The 22,583-nt window shown below is 37.7% G+C and overlaps 1 protein-coding gene across 3 annotated transcripts in view; it reads right to left on the reverse strand.

Annotated features, from left to right (window-relative positions):
• LOC126175460 (protein disulfide-isomerase TMX3) overlaps positions 1–22,583 on the reverse strand; it is a 352,285-nt gene that overhangs the window by 206,327 nt on the left and 123,375 nt on the right. For all 3 annotated transcript variants that reach the window (XM_049922268.1, XM_049922267.1, XM_049922266.1), the window contains exons 6-7: positions 17,091–17,223; positions 8,574–8,769 (exon numbers count right to left, since the gene is read on the reverse strand). In XM_049922268.1, the coding sequence (XP_049778225.1) occupies positions 8,574–8,769; positions 17,091–17,223 (329 nt within the window). The remainder of the gene's footprint in view (positions 1–8,573; positions 8,770–17,090; positions 17,224–22,583) is intronic.

Here is a 22,583-nt window from a genome sequence, read left to right on the forward strand (position 1 = left end):
ATATTTAACACATTAATTTAAAAATAACTTATGCCATTTTGCACATTATATTTTAAAAACAATGATGAGCCAAATTGTTTTGTCCTCAGACCACATAAACTGACAAAATAGATATTCATATCCATACCTTTAGGAAATATTTTTAGTTGAAGGATAACCTGAGTTTCAGTAATTAAGGATCACAGTTTCAACACATACTGAAAATACTGAGTGTACTCTAGAGTCAGATGAATTTGCTACAGTTACCATCTATTTCTTGTACACTCTTCAATGCCATTTTTCTTGATGGCTGTCATATGAACTATGATCTGGATTTTTAATCTTATTATGACTTCCGTGGTGTAGAAAATTGCAGAAAATTTTATTGTAAAGAGTCGTGAATTTAGCAACCTTGAGGCCTCGACAACTAATAGCACACTGATCTTTTTACTACAGTTTTGACAATGTGCATTTCATATTATTTAGTTGCACGAGTGAACATTCTCACTACGAATTAATATAATTGCCAGAATCTGCTAGTTTTGCATACATCATCAGATGATCTATGCTGGTACCCATTAGCATGCTGTAGTCAAATGATTTGCTACAAGTTATGGTGCATTGTTGATTAGTGTGTTGTGTTTAGTTCAGTTACATTGTTAGTTGCTTAGTAATGGAGAAGAAAAGACAAGCAACTTTTTTTTCTGAGCAAAATATAGCATTTAAATCCAACATAAATTACAGTTGTAGTGAACATCACTTCAAAACCCAATGAAGACATGCACAGCATTCAGGAACAACATAACTAGATGGAAGCCGGCTTCACCAACTTACTGAACTGCAACCAGGTACATTAATACTCAGAATTATCATGCAAACACTAGACAAAACTACAACCAATATGACATAGGTCCATATTCTTTACAGAACTGTCGACACGAGGATCAGGAAATAACTATACAAAATTTCCTTACGTGAAAAGAAATTTCAACGTCAACAACTGTCTGAGTTTCAATGGAGTTCGGTTATTCAGAATCAAAAGAGGGCACTTTCTGCAAGCTCTGTGTGAATTCCATTCAATGAAGGGCACATATATGTTCAGTTGAGGTTGTCAGTTAAAAAATAAAAAAGAGATTAAGTGAAAACATACAAGGTTTATCCCTACTGTTTATACTGTTTTGTTTTGCGAATGAGAGGGATTACCACCGAGAGGAGAGACAGATTATGAACAGCTGTCAGAAGGCGAAGTTTCAAGTGGAAATGATGGTAAATTTTCAGGGCACGATTAAGATTCCAAATTGAGGCAGCAGATGGAATTCTAAAAAACATCGAGATACTGCAGGTGCTAATGTGACATATCTCAGCAAAGGCATTCAGAATGCAATCATTGACACTGCCAGTGGTTTAGTCTGCAAACAATTTGCTGAGAAAATTAACAAATCCAAGTTTTTCAGTGTGCTGGCAGATGAAATCGCTAATATTTGTTGGACAGAACAGTTGGCACTTCATGCTTTATATGTTGAAAAAGACAAAACTATATTCATAATTTGTGAAGATTTCTTCAGATTAGTTCCTGTTTATGAATTTTGTGAATTAGCTTTGGCAGATGTTTTCTTTTAAAACATTCATGATCTGAGATTAAATCTGAACAATGGTCATGGATTGGGTATTGATGGGGCAGCAAATATGAGCAGTGTGTCAAGTGAATGTGCAGTAAAATTCCAAGAGTCCTACACATGGCAATTTATGTTCACTGTGCAAACCATTCATTAAATTTAGCTCCAAGCCATTTATGTACTATTTCCGCAATCATGAATTCTTCAGGCAGCTTAAACGGCATCTTCACTTCTTCAGAGGTTCCCCTAACAGGAAAAAAAGCTGAAGGATAAAGTATTACAGGTTCACAACACAGCAAAAAGAACAAAGCTTATGAAATTCTGACAGACCCCATAGGAAGAAAGGCTGGATGTTCTTTCCTTGTTTGTTGAACTATTTCATTTTGCCACTGAATCACAGACTGAAATACAAGAGCTCCCAGATACAAAAACTTCAAGCCAGGCATATTCATTTTTGGTGTAAATGATTGTAGCTAGTCACGTTTTTAGCCTGTCACATGGTTTAGCCATTTTACTACACCCAAAACAGATGGACCTTAATATTTGTGTTGATTTGTATGAGAATCTAGAAAAGGAAGTGGAAGGTTTTCGATCACATTTCTGTCCATTGTACAAGGAGGAAGAACGTGAGGCTGAACTTATAGTAATTAAGCTGGAAATTCAAAGAATGACAAGGAGACAAACACAGCGACCTAGCTTCAAGGCAGAGTGCTTTCAATTTTTTTCCATTCATGAACAGGATTCTACTGAAAAACAGTGTGAGCATCAGGTGAAAAATTACAATCTACTGTTGATGCTATAGTAAATCAGGGGCCTAATGATGTTAATACATCACTAGAGACTTACTTTAATGAACTGAAGGTGTGGAAAAGAAATGTCCTTAACCAGAAAGACCACCTTAACTATTTTTCCCCTGCACTCATAAGACAATGAAACTTTCCTGCACATTGCCAGTAACTACACTAAGTTTATTCTGAACACTGCTATATCTGAAACCTCACTTAAGGAGTGCAATGGGTGTAGATAGACTGAATGGACTCACCTTGATGTATATTCATAAAATATAGAAATGGCTGTCTGGCCTCGAGAGCCGTAGACAGTGATCGTGTGCGTGTGCGCCCATGTTGTCTAATTAGGAAGGACTTTTGGCAAAATCTTACTTGTTTAATAGTCTTTTTGTTGTACCTATCTGCAACTCAACATCTCCACTATATGGTGCACAGCAATCTGTTGTTGCTGTTGTGGTCTTCAGTCCTGAGACTGGTTTGATGCAGCTCTCCATGCTACTCTATCCTGTGCAAGCTTCTTCATCTCCCAGTACCTACTGCGACCTACACCCTTCTGAATCTGCTTAGTGTATTCATCTCTTGGTCTCCCCCTACAATTTTTACCCTCCACGCTGCCCTCCAATACTAAATTGGTGATCCCTTGATGCCTCAGAACATGTCCTACCAACCGATCCCTTCTTCTGGTCAAGTTGTGCCACAAACTTCTCTTCTTCCCAATCCTATTCAATACTTCCTCATTAGTTATGTGATCTACCCATCTAATCTTCAGCATTCTTCTGTAGCACCACATTTCGAAAGCTTCTATTCTCTTCTTGTCCAAACTATTTACCGTCCATGTTTCACTTCCATACATGGCTACACTCCATACAAATACTTTCAGAAATGACTTCCTGACACTTAAATCTATACTCGATGTTAACAAATTTCTCTTCTTCAGAAACGCTTTCCTTGCCATTGCCAGTCTACATTTTATATCCTCTCTACTTCGACCATCATCAGTTATTTTGCTCCCCAAATAGCAAAACTCCTTTACTACTTTAAGTGTCTCATTTCCTAATCTAATTCCCTCAGCATCACCCGAATTAATTTGACTACATTCCATTATCCTGATCCGTAGAACGCCAGTTTTCTTTCTCCTGATAACGACATCCTCTCGAGTAGTCCCCGCCCAGAGATCCGAATGGGGGACTATTTTACCTCTGAAATATTTTACCCAAGAGGACGCCATCATCATTTAATCATACAGTAAAGCTGCATGCCCTCGGGAAAAATTACGGCCGTAGTTTCCCCTTGATTTCAGCCGTTCGCAGTACCAGCACAGCAAGGCCGTTTTGGTTATTGTTACAAGGCCAGATCAGTCAATTATCAAGACTGTTGCCCTTGCAACTACTGAAAAGGCTGCTGCCCCTGTTCAGGAACCACACGTTTGTCTGGCCTCTCAACAGATACCCCTCCGTTGTGGTTGTACCTACGGTACGACTATCTGTATCGCTGAGGCACGCAAGCCTCCCCACCAACGGCAAGGTCCATCTATCTATCCTTTTCATAATACTGTCATTATATTCTATCCTGGATTTTCCATTGTTTGAAATAAAAACTGATGAAGTACTAGATGAAATCTTTAAAAAGCTTCGTTGCTCTCTCTGTTAAGTGCCATTTTACCACTGTTGTCTATTAAAGTCATCAAAATGTTTGTGAATATATTACTTTAGTTCTGATTATTACATTTTACCTATTCCTCAAATCCCCACTCCCTTGAAAAAATCCTGCATCTGTCACTGATTGTAAGCAATTGATTTGTCAAGGAAAGGATGATTGATGGGTTATGACAACCCAACTACAAGCATTGGCAATGTTGCACATGATTTTGAGATCATCCAACTGATATGGATGATAATTTCACATGGCCATCAGTGACATATTAACAAAGTAATATAATAGACTTCATGGTCATAGACTGTCCATCAATAGTGCCAGACACAAACTGATACATAAGGGTAATTGAATCGTGTCGTTTGCCATGGTTCCTTTTTTCCCTTGATTTACTTCTGTTTGGAGTTTCCGCGCTTTCCTAGGGGGAGCCTCCGTGAGCATACTGCTAGCGTGCCCGGTGGGAGGAGGTGCTTTGTACCGTGCCGAGGGCGGATAAGTGTTCGGCCCTGGACAACCGTTCCGCAGCGAGACGCTCGATCCCTCTATGGTAAGTCTGGATGAGCCCAAAAACCTGGTGCATGAGAACGCAAGAGGCCATAAATCTGTGGACAACGTTTGGTTTCCTTTCATGGGCTGGGGAAGCTATGAAGTACGTCTGCGGCTGCCAATAACCTCCAGAAGGTGGTGCCGTCACTGAAAGTAAGATTTTTCATCTAGTCAGTGCAATGGTCATCGTCTGGCGGGGCCAATCTCCCAGTGTTGTGGGAGTTATTAATAACTATTGTGTACATATTCTTGTGTTAAGGAGTTTGATCCCCGTGGCATTTAAGTGCTCTATTTAGTTATATTTAAGGTAGTGCTAGAGTTTCTATTTGGTAATCCTCCTAACCATGACTAATGTCAATTGCTCAGTCTGCCTGAAATGTTGGGTCTATTGGGTAGAGACCGTTGTTGACTTGCTCTCCTCAGTCCCGAATTCCCATATTGATACTACGGCAGTAGTTCTGCCGGAATCTCATTTTCAGAAGTTATCAATTCTTGTGAGCACAAATAAAGTTACCTTTGCCTCTGTAATTTTTGTCTGCTGTCCATCAAGCTTTGGGTAAGAATTAAAAATCGCCAACTGGTCTTCATCCAACTTAGTGGCTTGTGTTAAACGAGTTCCCTTTCCAGTTTGAGTAAATGTTTCCTCCTCTTGGTGGTGCCATCCTCTTTCCTGAGCCACTATTGCCGCTCAATGTTCCAGGAGAATAAAGTAAGAGGTTACTTATTTACTCCACCGTTATGCCCAAGAAAGGCGAATTAGAGTAGTTGTGGATAACCTAAGCATTGCACACTATTAAGATAGTTCTAGGTTTGGAGAAACTGCAGAAGTGTGTCGGTAATCTGGCATATTCGACGATACAACATTGTCATAGAACTGAAAGACTTGGTTCTGATGCATTTGCTGAGATGTGACTTAATTATTTGCTATTGATGTTAGTTGCTTTAGATGAATTTTCTTTAATCTGTGGTTATAATTCTTAATGACTGATCGTCCCTAACAGAGTAACACTTAATGTACGTCTGATTGTCCCATATGTCACCTACCAACTTCATTCAGAGACTGAAAAGGTGATCCGATCCTTGCTCTAGTTCTACGGGACTTTATGAACAGTTGATTCTTATCGTTTATGGTCTTATATATGTGTTTGTTTAAAGGAGTAATCATAGATTCGTATTGTTTATTAAGTAATTATTAAGTTATATACCAAATATTACAAGTGCAAATATTCTCTCATTGTTACACTTGCATGTTCCGTGGTTTGCACTGAAGGGTGTGACAATAAATGCAAAATCTAAAGTGAAATTGGTTGGGAGAATAGTTTATTGATTGACCCTGTAGAAAGAGTATATCAGTAACATTTCTGACAACTTCATAATGAGTAACAGGCATATCTACAATTTTATCTGCACTAACGAATTTTCTGAGTTAAATAAGAAGATTGCAGTATTTTCAGTGTTTACATATTCGCATAACATAGTCTTGGTGTGATATTCCAGGAAGTGGATACCTAACCACGTTATTCAGATTGTTTTCTGTTGACAGAATGTCCACTAGACTAAGTTCATCCCATTTATCACCAAATGGATGGTGAGGTGCAGTCAAAGTTTAATTAATTTGTTTGGTTGTCTATCAACATACCAACACTTTCATTTGGTAAGTTACATCATCTTTGTTTTTAAATACACTTATATAAAAATTGATATGCAAAGTAATAACCAGCAATATTTTTTGCAATTTAAGGATTTTACATGTTAATGATATCTAGGCAAACTTCCGGCTGGGTGAAATTGTCTGTAGAAGAAAATCATAAAACCTCACTCATTTAACCAGCACCGCCACCATCACATCCTCCAAGAGACATTCCTGAATAGTTTTGTTTAAGTCAGAATATTCTATCGTGTTTGCATTAACAATTACTCAAACATTCTCTTCCATAACTGCTTTACTACTTTAAACATACTTCTCTTTTGGCTTCTTTGCATCTGCAACAGCTTTTACTGACATACTGTCTGTTGGCCCATCTTGCCTCCCTAGCACAGCAGTAGTGTTACCGCCTACCACGCAAGGGGGCCCGGGTTCGATTCCTGGCAGAGGACTAGGTGTTGTGTCCATCATCATTTTCATCACCATTGACACTTAAGTTGCTGAAGTGGCATCAACTAAAAATGACTTGCAATACGGCGGCCGAACCCCAAAGGGGAAATCCCAGCCAATAAATGCCATACAATCATTTCATTTCAGGTTAGTAGAGTTTTTATGATGTTTTGTCAGAAATGGCTGGCTTTGTCAATATTTCATCTTCTGATGGTGTTGACACACTGGAGACGAGCTTGTTGCCAGAGATTACATGTATCAGCTGCGCCAACATCTGGAGGCTTTTCCTTGGTCATAACTGCTATGGTTCTCCCTTTGCTACCTGCAATGGTCATTCGCTGCTGCATGGGAATCCAGGATACATTTACTTTGTGGCTTTCCTCCGTCTTATTGAAAGTATTGTCAAGTTTGTGGATTTCTATGGCTTCCCAGAACAAATAGGTGTAGTAGCTTTACTCCATAGCGACAAATTCCATGTTGACAAAATTTTATTATTTGATTGGTCACACACAGTGCGTGCTCTGCCAGAGCCAATATCTCCACTGTCCCAACCTGCAATACCATTTATGTTCAATGATCCTGCTGTTGATGTACTGTCCACTCATTCCCACGAAGACTTTTCCACTTGCACTGGCTGTGTGATCTATGCCCAACATTGCAAGTGGGTCCCTTTTGTCTTTTGCTGATCAGACACACTTTTGATCTCCTTGGTCACTTTGTAAATAGTCTTTATGTCATGTATGCAATACTCCACCAGTTGCATAAGAAGTTTCGCAAAATCTAACATTCGGCAAAGTGACACGTCGGAAGAAGAAACGTTGTGTACGACCTTTCTGTACGTACTTCCCCAGGGTGATGGACAGAATCAGCCATACATTGTGCAAATTTGGCGTAAAGATCATACGCACACCACCATGAAGATCAATGAGCGTCTCAGACTGGCAACTTGCAATGTTGGGAATATACCACATACCATGTTCATGTAGAAGCAACTACATGGGAATGACTGGATGATCCATCAACACCAAGATCACCAACATAATGGTATTGCAGGTTGGGAGAGATGGAAAAGTTGGTCATGGTGGAGCATGTGCAATTCAAGATCAACCATATAATAAAGTTTGCTGACATGGAAGTTCTCACTGTGGAGAAAAGATACCACGACCTCTTGTTCAGGGAAGCCATGGAAATCCACAAACATGACAATAGCTTCAACAAGAAAGATAGAAAGCTTCAACAAGAAAGATAGAAAGCTTCAACAAGAAAGATAGAAAGCTTCAACAAGAAAGATAGAAAGCTTCAACAAGAAAGATAGAAAGCTTCAACAAGAAAGATAGAAAGCTTCAACAAGAAAGATAGAAAGCTTCAACAAGAAAGATAGAAAGCTTCAACAAGAAAGATAGAAAGCTTCAACAAGAAAGGTAAAAAGCTTCAACAAGAAAGGTAAAAAGCTTCAACAAGAAAGGTAAAAAGCTTCAACAAGAAAGGTAAAAAGCTTCAACAAGAAAGGTAAAAAGCTTCAACAAGAAAGATAAAAGCTTCAACAAGAAAGATAAAAGCTTCAACAAAAAAGAGAAAAGCATCAACCTGAACAGAATGAATTAAGGACAATCATATCTTCTCAGCAAATTTACCTCTCATTTCTGATGTTGTATGCATGGTTTTCTTACTGAAGGATCATTCTTTACGTTTTCACAGAAAATCTTTTGTTTGTTAAAAAAAAGGAAAAAAAAAGAATTGCACACACTTGTTTAGTAAATTCAGTGACAACACTGGAGCAACTACTGTTAAGTACCACCTAATACATTCAAGCACATATAACTTGAACAATAATAAAACATGCATCCGGTTCATTAAGTTCTAATACAGAATGCTGGTGTTAGTAAGACTACTTACTCCAACATATCTGGAGATATTTCCTGCAATTTATTTTCTTCTACAACAGCCAAGACAAGATACTTATTTGTCATCATAATCTGGTGGATATTGCCTCTGGTAACTTTTGGAAATGTTGAGAATCTTTCTGTGTTAATCCACTGATACAATGAGGAATTTAGTTGACCTGAATCAATGTTTTCTAAGTTCTCACTATCTGAAATAGAAACAAAGAGGTCTAAATAATACAATAGTAACATGAATATTCGAGTGGTGCTCCACTCCACAGGCATTGCACTTTTGTAAAATACTCCGGCATGCATCTCTCAGACAGATGCAGTACATAAACCAGCAGCTGCAAATAACTTATTTTTACACAAGTTTTCACAGTATACCACAAAAATGGATCAGAATTAGAAAGATTAGCAAAAGCTGATAGGATGTTCACTGCACACATTTGCAGACCACATAACTGATTCACTTTGTAGCCAAATGGAGAAGCTAGTACAATAGATCTGTAGAAGGAAAATATATTAACGTGCAATAGGAGAAACAGTGTTCATTGCGATTAACATGGAGAATCAGTGCAAAAGAAATTCAGTTAAAAAACAGGAATAAGGAACATTTATGATTATGCCACACATCTGATGACAGAATTTTGAAGTGGATTGAAGTTTCATGTACAGTTTCACTTTCAACAACCACTAAACAAAAAGAGCATAGAGCAGTGAATAAAGTATGTTTTTTTTAAGAAACTTCCATTTTCCACATCATATGAAGATAAATATTAGTACAAAGATCAATTTAAAATGGATTGTGTTTATGAATGTACAAAACTGTATTGCTAATTTTGTGTTTTGCCAGTTTTGCACTCTGTGTGTAATCATAATCACAACTGGGACACTAAATAGAGAAGCGTAAAAACACATTTCATATTACATATAGTGGATCAGGTCAGATCATAATAAAGGCAGCATTTCAAAAGATTAAAGTGCCATCACACCCATTAATAATATCTCTCATTCAATTTCAAATAATCTCATACAGCAATAATAGGCCATGTAGAGTAAGCACTGTCATGAGACAGATCATTGCACAACCTCAATTACAGACCAATATTAAGTAATAAATATATCTGCCAGTATCATTATACGAGGGTTATTCAGACAGTACGGTCAGATTTCTTATAAGACCTAAATCATATCAGATTTTTTATTTCTTTTTTTCAAAAAACTGTTTTTAAATTTTTACACATTTATTTTTTTACACAGTTTTCATTTTTGTTTCAATATTTGTCATAGTACTCTACAAGCTTTTGTATTCCTAACCCATAAATGTCTGCTGCCTTGAGGGTAACCAGTCAAGTGCTTCTTTCACCTTGCCAGCTATTGCAAAGTACTTGCTGCCGAGAAACTCCTTTACTTTGTAGAACAAGTGAAAATTATGACTCACTGATATTCACAAATCTTTTCGTCCATGGCTTTGACCAAATGAGATCACTAATGGTTGACCTGATTGCAGTTAATCATTGACATTTCCCTGTGCATACCTGAAAGTTCTCACAAACTTAGGCACTTTGCTGTCACTCATCAAATTGGGGCAACACACCTCACTTCTCTCTCTGTGAATTTCTGCTGCTGTAATGTTCCTTGCTGTCAAAACCAAATCACTGACCATATTTCACAGTTGGTGACCTGATCAATTTTTTAAAATTGTTTGAGCTGACACTGTAAACAGCACACTGTGACAGTGCCAAAGTAAATGCCATCGTCTGACAGGCAAGGCATGCTGGGAGTCTGTGCACATGAGTGTTTCAATGTTCACACAATATTCAATTAGCTACAGTGATTCGGACCTTACTTCCCGAATAACCGCCATATGTTTATGTATTTTTTGTTTCATATATCAACCATGGAAATAAAACGTGTTGTAGATGTGTTTATTGAAGGAAGAAGTGACTTGAAGACAGAAACTGAAGAGCAACATGCGGGCAGAAAATTAGCACCTGGAGCAGAAAAGTTGGCTGCCCAGAAATGTCATGACAGTCATCTACAAATACTTAACTATTGTTACAAGTACTAAAAATGCCATTCTTTTGTCCACGGTAAATGGTTCTATGGTGTTGTAGTATGAGACTGTCAGCAGTGAAGTTGATCTGTCATCTTAAAATGATCACAGATGAGTCAAGATATTGAACCAAACTGACAGAACCAACAAGCACCTAAGCTGCGAGTTAAAATTCTGAGCGTTCTATTAGATTTGATCATGTAGGTGAAATTGTGATCCCATCTAGGAATTTAAGGAACCATTGACTATCTGATCATGCATTTTTAGATGCCTGTTAGGGAAGCTTGATTGAGTTACCATAATCTGCTGGATTAAATCGTTGAGAACAGTATAACAGAGGGACAGACAGTAACCAATACCTGAAGAGGTTTAGAATTGTTAAAATTTTAGGAACAGACAGGGTTAAAGTGGGGGTGGCAATCAATTTTAAGGAGAGGCCAAGTTTTTATACTACCCCAAGTTGTACAGTGTAATTTATTTCAGCAAAAGTAATGACTAAAGGCTAATAAATTTTGGTGCATTTTACTGCAAAGTAAAATACTTAAAAAAAGAATGTTGGATCTAGTCAAAATATTGTTATAAATATAATCCACTATATTTGTAACACTTTGATACTAACTATAAATGGAATGACAAGCTAATACAAAAAAGAAAGATAGTAGTCAGAAGTGAAAAAAAGCATGTGGTATGTTTTAGCATCTCTAGCTGAAATGTTCTTAGATATCTGTGCTATTGCTGTACGTGTAGGAACGAAAGTAGGATCTTTACCTGAATTTCCAAAATATTTATTACTTAAAATTAAATATTTTATCCCAAGAACTTTTAATGATAACTTATGAGTTGTTTATCGTACAAAAAAAGGTGACAATAATGTGATCATTTGACTATTTATAATAGCAGCAAAAGTACGAGACTACTTACACATTATGGTAGTAAATCAGCAAACGATTCACATAATCTAACTAGATGGCAGTACCACAATCCTTAAAGAAATGTATCAAAAGAAGAATTCACTTGCAATTACTGTAAAATCACATGGAGATAGAATGGCTGGCCAGTACATAACTTCAGCAGATTAAATTTTAATACTGCTAACACACACATATGAAAGTGATAAAATAATTCCTAACTTACGAAATTGTCAAGACAAATACAAATAAAATGGATTTTTGAGTGGAGATTTGCATAAAATGGTCAGTTTATTGAGTAATAGGAAGCTCTGTGACATTTCAAGTTAGGAATAGATTTTTCATTTAAAAATTTGTCTCTAATATTTCACCTTCTGAAGGTGCCATTCTGCCGCACCCAATTTAGAAGACAAATTACATGTTGCTTGAGGTTTGGCACCACAAATCTGACTTTAAGAGGTGCAGCAATTATTGGTAGATAATTTATTGGCATTCCAGAATCTATACATTCAACATATATTGGATGAAGTACATCGATTTAAAAAGAGATCAATGTCAGAAATTGTTAAGTATTTGTTGAAATACTAGTGTACTTTCACTTGATAAACATTGACAATGCTGGATAGCAGTTTTTGGTTGCTAACAGAACATCCTCATAGTTCCCATATCTTATTTTTGGACCCCCTTTATTAATTCGAGTATAAACATACACCAATAACAATTTCACTTCATGGAAAATGCAGAAGGGTTTCAGATTTCTTAAGATTCTGTTGGGTTAAGAATAGGTGTTAGAACAGGTATGTCTGTAAATGTTAAGTAGTGGATACTACCATCCTTATATTGGTATCTGACATAAAATTTTGTAGCACTGGAAAAATAACTTGAGATGGCTTAAAAATATATTTAGTAACCTAGCTTATGGTGTAGTGTAGTAAATATGTACTCCTCTCAGTTGCACCATTTAATCCAATGTTCAAATTATATTGCAATAGATTTTGAAATCTTAAGATACCACCTTCCGGCATCTATTTGGGATGCTCTGCGTAACTGAGAATCTGGTTTAGAACTCTCTGAAGAAAACAAAAAAGGTGAAAGCATGCATTAATTGTGGAATAAATGCTGGCAAATACCTGGATCACTATAAGGTTCCATAATGAGTGGCCACCTTTATCACACTTCAACCACATATACTACCAATGTTGGTAAGTGCAGCTGTAAGACTTGTTTGTGAAGGTGATACTGATCTATGTCCCTCTCAATCTGGGATCCAAGTGATCTGCCCCTCCTGTCTGACCTTCCCTAAACAATACCTCTCCCTCCCCAATGATGGAACATGAAGATCCCGAAAGCTAGGAGCAGTTTTTTTTCTTCTTTTAAATGTTCCTGTCATCGGTATTTATAACAACGAAAACAAGCCATTTTTGACAACATAATGTGCATGTTCTGCCACCGCTTGGTGAGTAGATTTTTTTATCCATCCAATCACATTATATTGTCATCAGTATTTGGAATTTTGTCATCTGAAAGTAGGTAGTGAACAGCCACTCAATCCCCCTTTAATTCATTGGCTTATGTATATCCACCATGACAGATGGGAAGGCTGCTGATGCACAAGAAAAGAGTAATTGGTGTGACAACATTTGTCACAGAAGAACACGGGAAGTTAGCCTGTACTATACTGCCAAATCTGTATATAGTTGTATTATTGGCCATTTAAGCACTAACAACATTTTAAACTAAGTTAATACGATCATTTCTTCCGTATTTTTCTTGAGGCTTCATGTAATGAAGCTATTGACTTCCACATGAAGTTTGATACTGGAAAACAAGAAGGATATGACACAGTACTGCCAAAAGACAGAAGAAAATAAATGTGTTGAAATCTCCCCCCCCCCCCCCCCCAAATCTGTGTGTGTGTGTGTGTGTGTGTGTGTGTGTGTGTGTGTGTGTGTGTGTGTTGTGTATTTACAACTGAGTTTTATTAAATGAAAAAATTATGAAGGGAACTTTTGAACATTCCTGTGTGCCCACCTAACCAAGGAGTGACAAAACTGCACAACTTGCCTGCCTTTTAAACAGTGTTCTTCCATGAACCATCAGCCACACTTTCCATTGACAACTTCAACTCTATGTAGTGCATGACTATAAACAGTCACGGCCGACAACATACAATTCACAAGTTCTTACACAATTACTCATACTATATGATATGAGTCATTCCCAAGATATGAGTTATTCCCTCATCTTCCCAATCAGTCAGAGGAGTGGAGTTTAGAATTTAGTTACCACATTACCACTGGTACTACCACCTCCTTTCTCTATTCTCCCTTTACACTTTACACAGTAACTGAATTAATGTTTAATTTTTTTACATTAGTTGCTTTAAAAGCTGTGACTCAGCAGATAGTTGAGTAAACTTGAGACAATATATCCAAAGATCTGAGGTTCAAACTTACTTCATTCAATTAATACCACATTGTGTTCCATAACTCCCATCCTGTAGGCATGTGGAATGAGTTAAGCTATACATTAATATGCAAAGCAGCCAACTGAAGCTACTTCTGTAAAGTATATTACCAACAAATTACGACTAGTACTAATCTACTCAAACTGATAGTTATGACAATTAGTCATAGATTACTTTATGCGTGTATGTGGGGAGAAAAACAGCTACGTTGGAAAAGGAAAAAGCCACCACTCCTCTTCTTATGCTATTCAGCCAGCTGCTCTTATCATCTAATCCTTTGAACAAATTCATTATGAAAATTCACAAAGGCTACTATAAGTACTATATACACTTTCAATGTTAAAATCTTATACAAAAATTAGAGAATCTATTTCTTTGAGTTGAAATACTGGGATAAATTGAAGGAGGAGATGCTAATGAGGTATTCTTTTACTTTGTTTCTGAACATCTGATGGTTTTCAGTTACCTCCCTCATGTCTACCAGCACCCCATTTTAGACTTTCTTCACTCAATAGAAAAATCTCTTGATTTGTAGACAGGGATGAAGAGTACACTGTACATTATGTTTACTTGTAGTGTTGTTGTTATGAATGGTACTGTTCATCTAAGTTCACTTTTGTTACTAACCACAAATACTATTATGGAACATTTGCAATGTAAGAATCCTTATATCCCTGAACAAAATATTCAGTTATCAACTTTACTCAATATTCTTATGGTTCACTTCTGCAAAATAATTTCTTTTTCAGCCTTCGCTGAACTGTCCTGAAAGATGGTGCCACAGGACAATACTGAGTAAGGTTAAGCTAGCAACCATGTCTGCAGGTCAGCACAAAGAGTTCTGAATGCAAAGCAGGATCTACATATGCTGGCACCACCTCGGGTTATTGGGTGCCCAGGAACTTCCAAATTGAGACTCATCCAGTGTCTGCACAATGGTCTCTACCTTTGGCACCTGTAAGTTATTTTTATTTGTCTGGATCTACATAGTATGTATGATCTGTCATAAGACTAAAAGTTAAGTTGCTTGCTTTGTACCAGGAGTACCGTATTTACTCGAATCTAAGCCGCACTCGAATCTAAGCCGCACCTTAAAAATGAGACTCGAAATAAAGGAAAAAAAAAATTCCCGAATCTAAGCCGCACCCGAAATTTGAGACTCGAAATTCAAGGGGAGATAAAAGTTTTAGGCCGCACCTCCAAATCGAAACAATGTTGGTCCATTATAATACGAGACACAATTTAGGTCGAATGAATGACGATACAGCTACAGTAGTTTGGTTCGAGTCGTAAGCTTAGCAGTTAAGCTTTACCAGGTAGCCATTGCTATGCATCAGGCGCTCCGTCCGTATTTATACGGGTACCCTTCCTTTTCCACGTGCTTCGTCTGGTTTGAATTGATTGCTTATTTTTCTTTGATCTGATAAGTGCCGTTATGTGTTTACGTCACTCTAAGCTGAAAATGCATTACTGTACTGTGTCTTGCATTGTTTGTCGCATTCTGATAATGAGTGTTTACGGCCTGTCGCCGCTCGCGGCGTGGCTTGGTCTTGTGCGAGGTTACTTACACTGCTGCTTTATTTGATAATGATCAACAAGAACCAAATAATAGACTGCATATGATGGAAGATGTCCTGAACGAGAGTTTAGCGAACATTTTTCACCATTAGAAAATCTTTGCAGACGCCTCTTTAGTACATTATATTCTGCACAGAAATTAGAATCATCTTAGATTTAAAAATCTAGTCAACTGCCGTGCTTCATTTCTGACTGGATCACTATTAGGCATAAGAATAATACGAATATGACGAACATGACATGATATGTGTATTCTTCCGCGTTTGCTGTTGTCTCGCTGTAGTTTCGTAGTTTATTAGGCAGACAGGATTTAAATGAGACAGCAGCAAACACGAAAGAATACATGGCAAAATGTTTATATTCGTATTATTCTTATTGTGAAGAGAATACTGCATGTGATTCACAATTCATAAAAGTTCCTAGTAGCAACCATCGCTTCTCACAGGTAGGAAAAAATTCAGGACGTAAAGTTTCCCATATTGACAAACATCCCAAACAGTCTTGCCAGTCGGATTTTCGTAGTACATTGAAATGCTGCTAGAAGATGAACAATACGAAATTTCTATTTACTTCGTTGGATAATGTATGAAAGTGCAGTGGTCGAAACTCGGGGCGGAGAAAAAAAGCTCGTTTTCAACCTTTTTTTTAAATTTATTTACTGACGAAGAGGTTTTGGCGCCAGTATTTATCTTTGTGCCTGCAAAACATGCCTGTTGTAGCGCTACATATATTCGATGGCAGAAGTTAGTTGTGGCGGCACCTACCAACATTTTTCAGAACTTCCGTGTACTTTGCACTCGATTCTAAGCCGCAGGCGGTTTTTTGGATTACAAAAACCGGAAAAAAAGTGCGGCTTAGATTCGAGTAAATACGGTAAGCCTGCTCCATTGTTCTCCTGGCTGTGTCTGACCTTGATACATTAATGAGTATACTTCTGTCATCAACAAACATCAGAGTGTTTGATGAGCCCTCCAATAACTTTGGTAAATCATACATACAGGCCAAGAACAGTGGCAGGTCAAGCAGATAACCTCGTGGAACATCATATATCATTTCCCCACTCCAAATTTAGTCTTATTCCTATAATATCATATGTTTGTATGACATTCTGATTCCTATCGTTAAGGTATGATTCCGTCCAGGAAAGAGGCCTTCCTTTACTGTCAAACAATTTTAGTTGCTGCATTAGATTTTGGTGATCTACTCAAAGGTCTTGGTAAGATCACAAAATATGCCTACAGGGTACATTCTCTTATTCAGAAATCAAAACCTCTACATATTAGATAGCAGTACAATGAGAAAAAAATAAAGTACTAAGGGATGCGACATCAAAAAAGCAGGTGAATTAAATTAAATAGAATTTTTGTAAAAGAAAATGGTCCAGCATAGTATGACAAAAGTACGTAGCTTTCATGCATTTCCCACTGGGATTTCAAATACAAAGACTAGTATGGTCAAATGTGACAGCACCCAACTAACCTGCACTAGTATGATAAAATGAGACAGTACTCAACTAACCTGCAAAGAAATAATACTCGTCTTCCTTGTACACAGCAACAACTGGGTGTGTATGATGGTCAACCAATTTTGTTGAGACTGAATAGAAAAACGCATGAGGTTGTAGTATTTCAGCAATACTTAAGTACGCATCCTGTACAAAAGGCAACACACAGAAAAATGATATTAACTATGTACCAAAACTGAAAAGAAATCTATGCTGAAGGTTTTAAAACTAGCCCCCTCTCACTTACTAAGTGTATCCAACCCTTTGCAATAACATCATCAAAGATTATCACTGCTGATAAATTTAATAAAACACAAACACAACTCCAACAAAATAAACAAAAAAGCAGTGCATGTCTGCTATAACAATTTAACTATTTGCCTAACTACTAATCATGCAGAAACACAAAAAATTACATATGAGTTCATACACACATGGTAATAATGTTACAGGGTGTTTGAACAACTGAGGAAAGACATGTGTATTACAAAGTTTTATGAAAATACTTCGTTTTGTGTGCTGAGTGAACAATTCCCCACATCACGTAATTTAATAACTGAGTAGATCAATATGTGCAGCAAAGCAAGCTTTTTTTCTGAATAAGTGTTGAAAAATAAGAAAAAGTTTAAATACATTGTATCAATGACTTCTTAGATGTTCACAGAGTGATACCAACCTAAGCATCTTGCTCAGAAACAAATCTCCAATGTCCTATCTCCACACACAGACATACTCTTCACACCCCTAATGACAAGACCACAAAGGAGCACCTACATCATAACCTGATAATATCCAGCACTGGGACAACTGAATCATGTTCTCCACCAAGGCTTCTAGTGTTCCATTGAAATAACGATTTATCTTCCCCACTATCCTTCCCATCTCTCCCAACCTTTGCTGTATCAACTGCCCCTATTCTCTGCCAGCTTCCAAACCCTGTCCTATGTGCCAAGATGTAAGACCTGTCCAAAACATCCATCCACTTCTTATACCAGCCCTGACACTGGTATTTCCTATCTACTCAAAGGCAGAGCCACTGTGAAAGCAGTTGCATAATATGTAAAGGGTCTTCAACAAGCACATCAATTTTGAACTGCATAGTATATTTGTGTTTGTTGGTTGACCACAACATTGAGTATTATTTTGGTTTCCATAAACATTCTGACTGTTGCTCATGTCTCAGTTTCTCACATATTTTCATTGTGTCTAGCCATGGAGCTGTTTACTATTGTTCAGCATCCGCTAACAGCAAAAACATTTTATCAGACTGAAGGAAGCTATGCACTAATGACATCTTCACACCATTCCAGGATGCAATGAAGCACCGAATGAATTGACAGTTCACAGACTTATAGTAAAATTCAATGAAATGGGTTCAACAATGAACATTAATGGTTCTGTGTTCCCTCATTCTGGCCAATCTGCATCAAACAATGCCATGGTTTGTGATAGAGTGGCTGTCAGTCCTGTGAAATCAGTTTTTTGCCATTTTCAAGAATTGAGGTTAGGGTATTCTTCAATATGCCAAATTACTCTAAGATCTCCAACACCACCACTGCAAAATTCAATGGATGCAGATCTGACAGAAACCAAACATGAGAAAAGGCGACATTCTGTTGACTGATTTCAGAGAAGGTGACAGGAAGACGACTGTTTTGTGGGGAATGTCATCTTTAGGGAGGATGTGCACTTCCACTCAAATGGATTTGTGAATAAACTGAACTGCTATATCTGGGGGACAGAAAAATTTTGCTTAGCTCAAGAGAAGAAAATGCATCCACAGTGAGTGATGATTTGATGTGACCTCTGGGTGCGTGGCTTCATCTGGCAGGACGAGTTGTGACAGTTAATGGAAGCCAATAATGGGCATTGGTAAGACCTTTTCTGTGACTTCATTTCAAATTGATGGTCACTGAAGTGTTGTGGTTTCAGCAGGATCGTGCCACTTGTCAACACTCCCCATGAAAAACTGAGTTGCTACATAAATGGTTTCTGAACCCCCTCATTTTCCCTAACAGTGACCAACAATGGCCATCACAGTCATCTGACTAAACCACATGTGAATTTTTTATTTGGGTTTATCTTAAATCATTTGTGTCTCTCAATAAAAACCGCAACACCGTAAGTTTAAGGAGGAAATCTGACATGTTGGTGAAATGTAAGTGGAGTCTTGTCAGGCAGTCACAACAAATTCCACAGACAACATACTTGAATGGCAGTGCAGTAGAGGTGGTCATATACTTGGCACTTTCCATACTTGAAATAGGAGGCTGTGATGAACACATTTATGTATTCTGCAAATATGTTTTGAAAAAATGAAGGTCTTAATTTGATACGCCACAAATGCCACACATTTTGAAGGACCCCATACCAATCTTGCTGCATCTTCTATACAGCAATGTATGAGGGTAGTTTGAAAACTTCTCACAAAAGAACAGAAAAGAACACCTTATCTCACTGAAACTTTATTTTTCAATGTAGTCCCCATGTACATTAATATACATGGCACAGTGATGCTCCAATGCCTTGAACCACCTCAAAAATGAGATTCCTCTAGGCCTGCAAAATACCTAACTACTTCAGACATCAGTTCTTAATTTGAAGAAATCTCCATCCACCGATGAAAATCAGACGAATAAGGTGGGTGTGGCAACAATCTGTATCTTAGCTCATGTATTTTTGCCACAGCAATGACATTCATGTGTGGGCATGCCATGTCTTGAAGGAAGAGGACTGTCTTGCTTCCCAAACCTGGCCTTTTTTCACACATCTTGTGCTGTAGATGGTCCATGAGTTTAGTGTAATATTGTCCCATAATTCTCTGACTAGTGGAAAGATAACATATCAGCAGAACCCCTTTCACATCCCAGAAAGCTGATGCCATGACCATTCTGGCTGACAGTATTACCTTAGTTTTCTTTGGTGGTGGTGGTGAATCAATATACTGCTCCTTTTGTATCTGGGGTGTTGTAGTGGATCCAGGTTTCATCAGTGGTCACAAACTGGCACAAAAAATCTTGGTGGTTGCTGTGAAAATGGCTCAAACACTGTTCAGCTATTTCTATTCTGATCCTGCATTAATTCTTAAGCAGGGACACCTATGTATGAAGTGCGCCAACCTCAAATAATGTTGTCTTATACTGTTCCATTCATGCTTTAGAATTGTGAGCCCTTGCATATTCCTTCATTATTACTTCAGCTAACACAGTGATAAGCTGTGTTGCCTTACATCCAGGTGACCATCAGTAACATAGAATAAACAGTCATCTAGCTGAGAAAAAATTTATGATGCCGGTGAGAAAATGACCCATATTCCAAGCAAATCCCTAATTCCACAATGAGGCATTTGTCTCCAAGATAATTAGTAAGAATAAGCAGCTGGCTTGACTCTAAGACAACTGCACTGTTTAATGGTTTGAGTGGGTCATTACTCTGGGGTAACATTTGTATGCAGCAACAAAGTGACGTAATAAAAATTATTTTACTATTGTTTCATTAGCAGTGATTTAGATGATATAGTGGAAGTTTATTTAATTGTTGATCAATTAAATTAGGATTAAACTGTGATTTTGCTCACTGGCAAAATAAAGAAAGCTATTCTTTGCATGGATACATAGTACACTATGTGTCCACTCATGATATGAGAAACAGCGTGCCTGCTCGACGGTTGAGAGTTGCGGCACCCATCTAGTAAATCATTTTCTCATATCAAATTCCACCATTAAAATGTGATACACCAATTAAGTAGACATCCCTAGAGTTTCAGCACTTTCTCATTCTTTTTGTGGGTTATCCTTCCTGACTATTTTGTGCACTTTGAAATAATTTCTGGGAAAGTGGCACATCTTGACTGACTATTACGTGGATCATTATCTAAGCTGTCCCAACCAAAGTTAAACTTGTTTGTTCACTTAGCAACAGTTATGAAGGAGCAGCATCCACAGTTTATTTTGAAAATTGGCATAATTTCCTTTGCTTTTGTACTTTTCTTTACGAAGTACTTATTCACTGCTCAAATCTCAATTTTTTCATTTTCACACATCTCTAAATGGGAACAACAGACATCTCCACCCAGAGCACTGACGCCTCATGTGTTTGTTCATAAAGGGTGATATATTATTATGCAAGAACCTTGTTGCCCCAGCACTGACATCTGGTGGTGATTCTGTGAACTACCCCACATGTGGGTATTATAATGAGAAAACCTAGCCAGCCAGATTAATGGCCAACATTAAAAGGTGACCAAAGACCACTTCATCATTCAGCTACAAATCATGCCAGATCAACTCCTGTCCAAGGCCGCACGCACGCGCGCGCGCACACGCACACGAGCGCGCGCACACACACACACACACACACACACACACACACACACACACACACACACACACACACACACACTTACCCATAACTTCTTTCCCACATATCTGTCTCTGCCTCCTGCCACCCTTCTCCAGTTACCATTTGTTTAGTGTTTCTCTTAATATCCTCATACCTGGCACCTGTTACTTGCATGGTTGCCAGTCACTAACTGCTAAATACGCCTTAAAGAGTTCCCCACAAGAGACAGAGAGAGAGAGAGAGAGAGAGAGATAAGAAGTCAGAGAGATGAATCTAACAAACAGAATTTTTTGAATGTATAATTACTAACAGAACTGAACATATTGAAGATTCTAAAGAAAAATAAATCATGGTGGTCAGAAAAGGGTTCCATAGCTATGACGTCAAGGCTATGAGGGAGGGAGGAAGATAAATCTTTAACATCGCACTCACAACTAGATCATCAGGTACAGAGAAAAGGTCAAATAGGAATCAGCCTAGTATTTGTTGTTATCAACTCAGTGAAACTACAGAAACCTAAACCTTTCTATTCAGACAGGGATTGTAACTTCACTCCTATCTTTCTATTCAGATCGGGATTTTAACTTCACTCCTCCCAAATAAAAGTACAATTTTCGCACCTCAATTAGTTGGAGGAAGATGAGGGCAAATCAAGCAAACAGATTCATATGATGAGTTTATACTAATAATGACCCGAAACAACACTTTTTAAAAGAATAATTTAACCAGTTACACAGGAAAATCCACCTGTCAGAATGGACTAACTGATTTTTTATAGAACAAGATGAAAGAGTGGAGAAATTGAAGGATACCTGGAAGAGGATGTTAGACAGGGAATAGACTGAAGAATAAGCTTACACAGTTGACACAAGGAATGTATATGGCTGGAAAAAAAAATAGAAAAAGAAACACACAGTTAACAGCAGGATAGTGAAAATGGTCAAGACAACGTTCAAATTTTATTTCCATAGTAAAGTGCCAAATTTAACATCTTTTGACCAAACTTCCTGATTTCTCCTACTTTTGACAACTGTACAGCAATTTGCTGAATACGTACAATTGTACAAAAATTTCATGAAGTGTATACAGAACAGTGGGAAGGGTCAATTGGACTAACTAACCATGGTGTAACTCCTTTTTAGAATATTGCGTGTCATAATCACAAA

Source organism: Schistocerca cancellata, chromosome 3 (assembly GCF_023864275.1).
Source record: "Schistocerca cancellata isolate TAMUIC-IGC-003103 chromosome 3, iqSchCanc2.1, whole genome shotgun sequence".
NCBI lineage: Eukaryota > Metazoa > Arthropoda > Insecta > Orthoptera > Acrididae > Schistocerca > Schistocerca cancellata.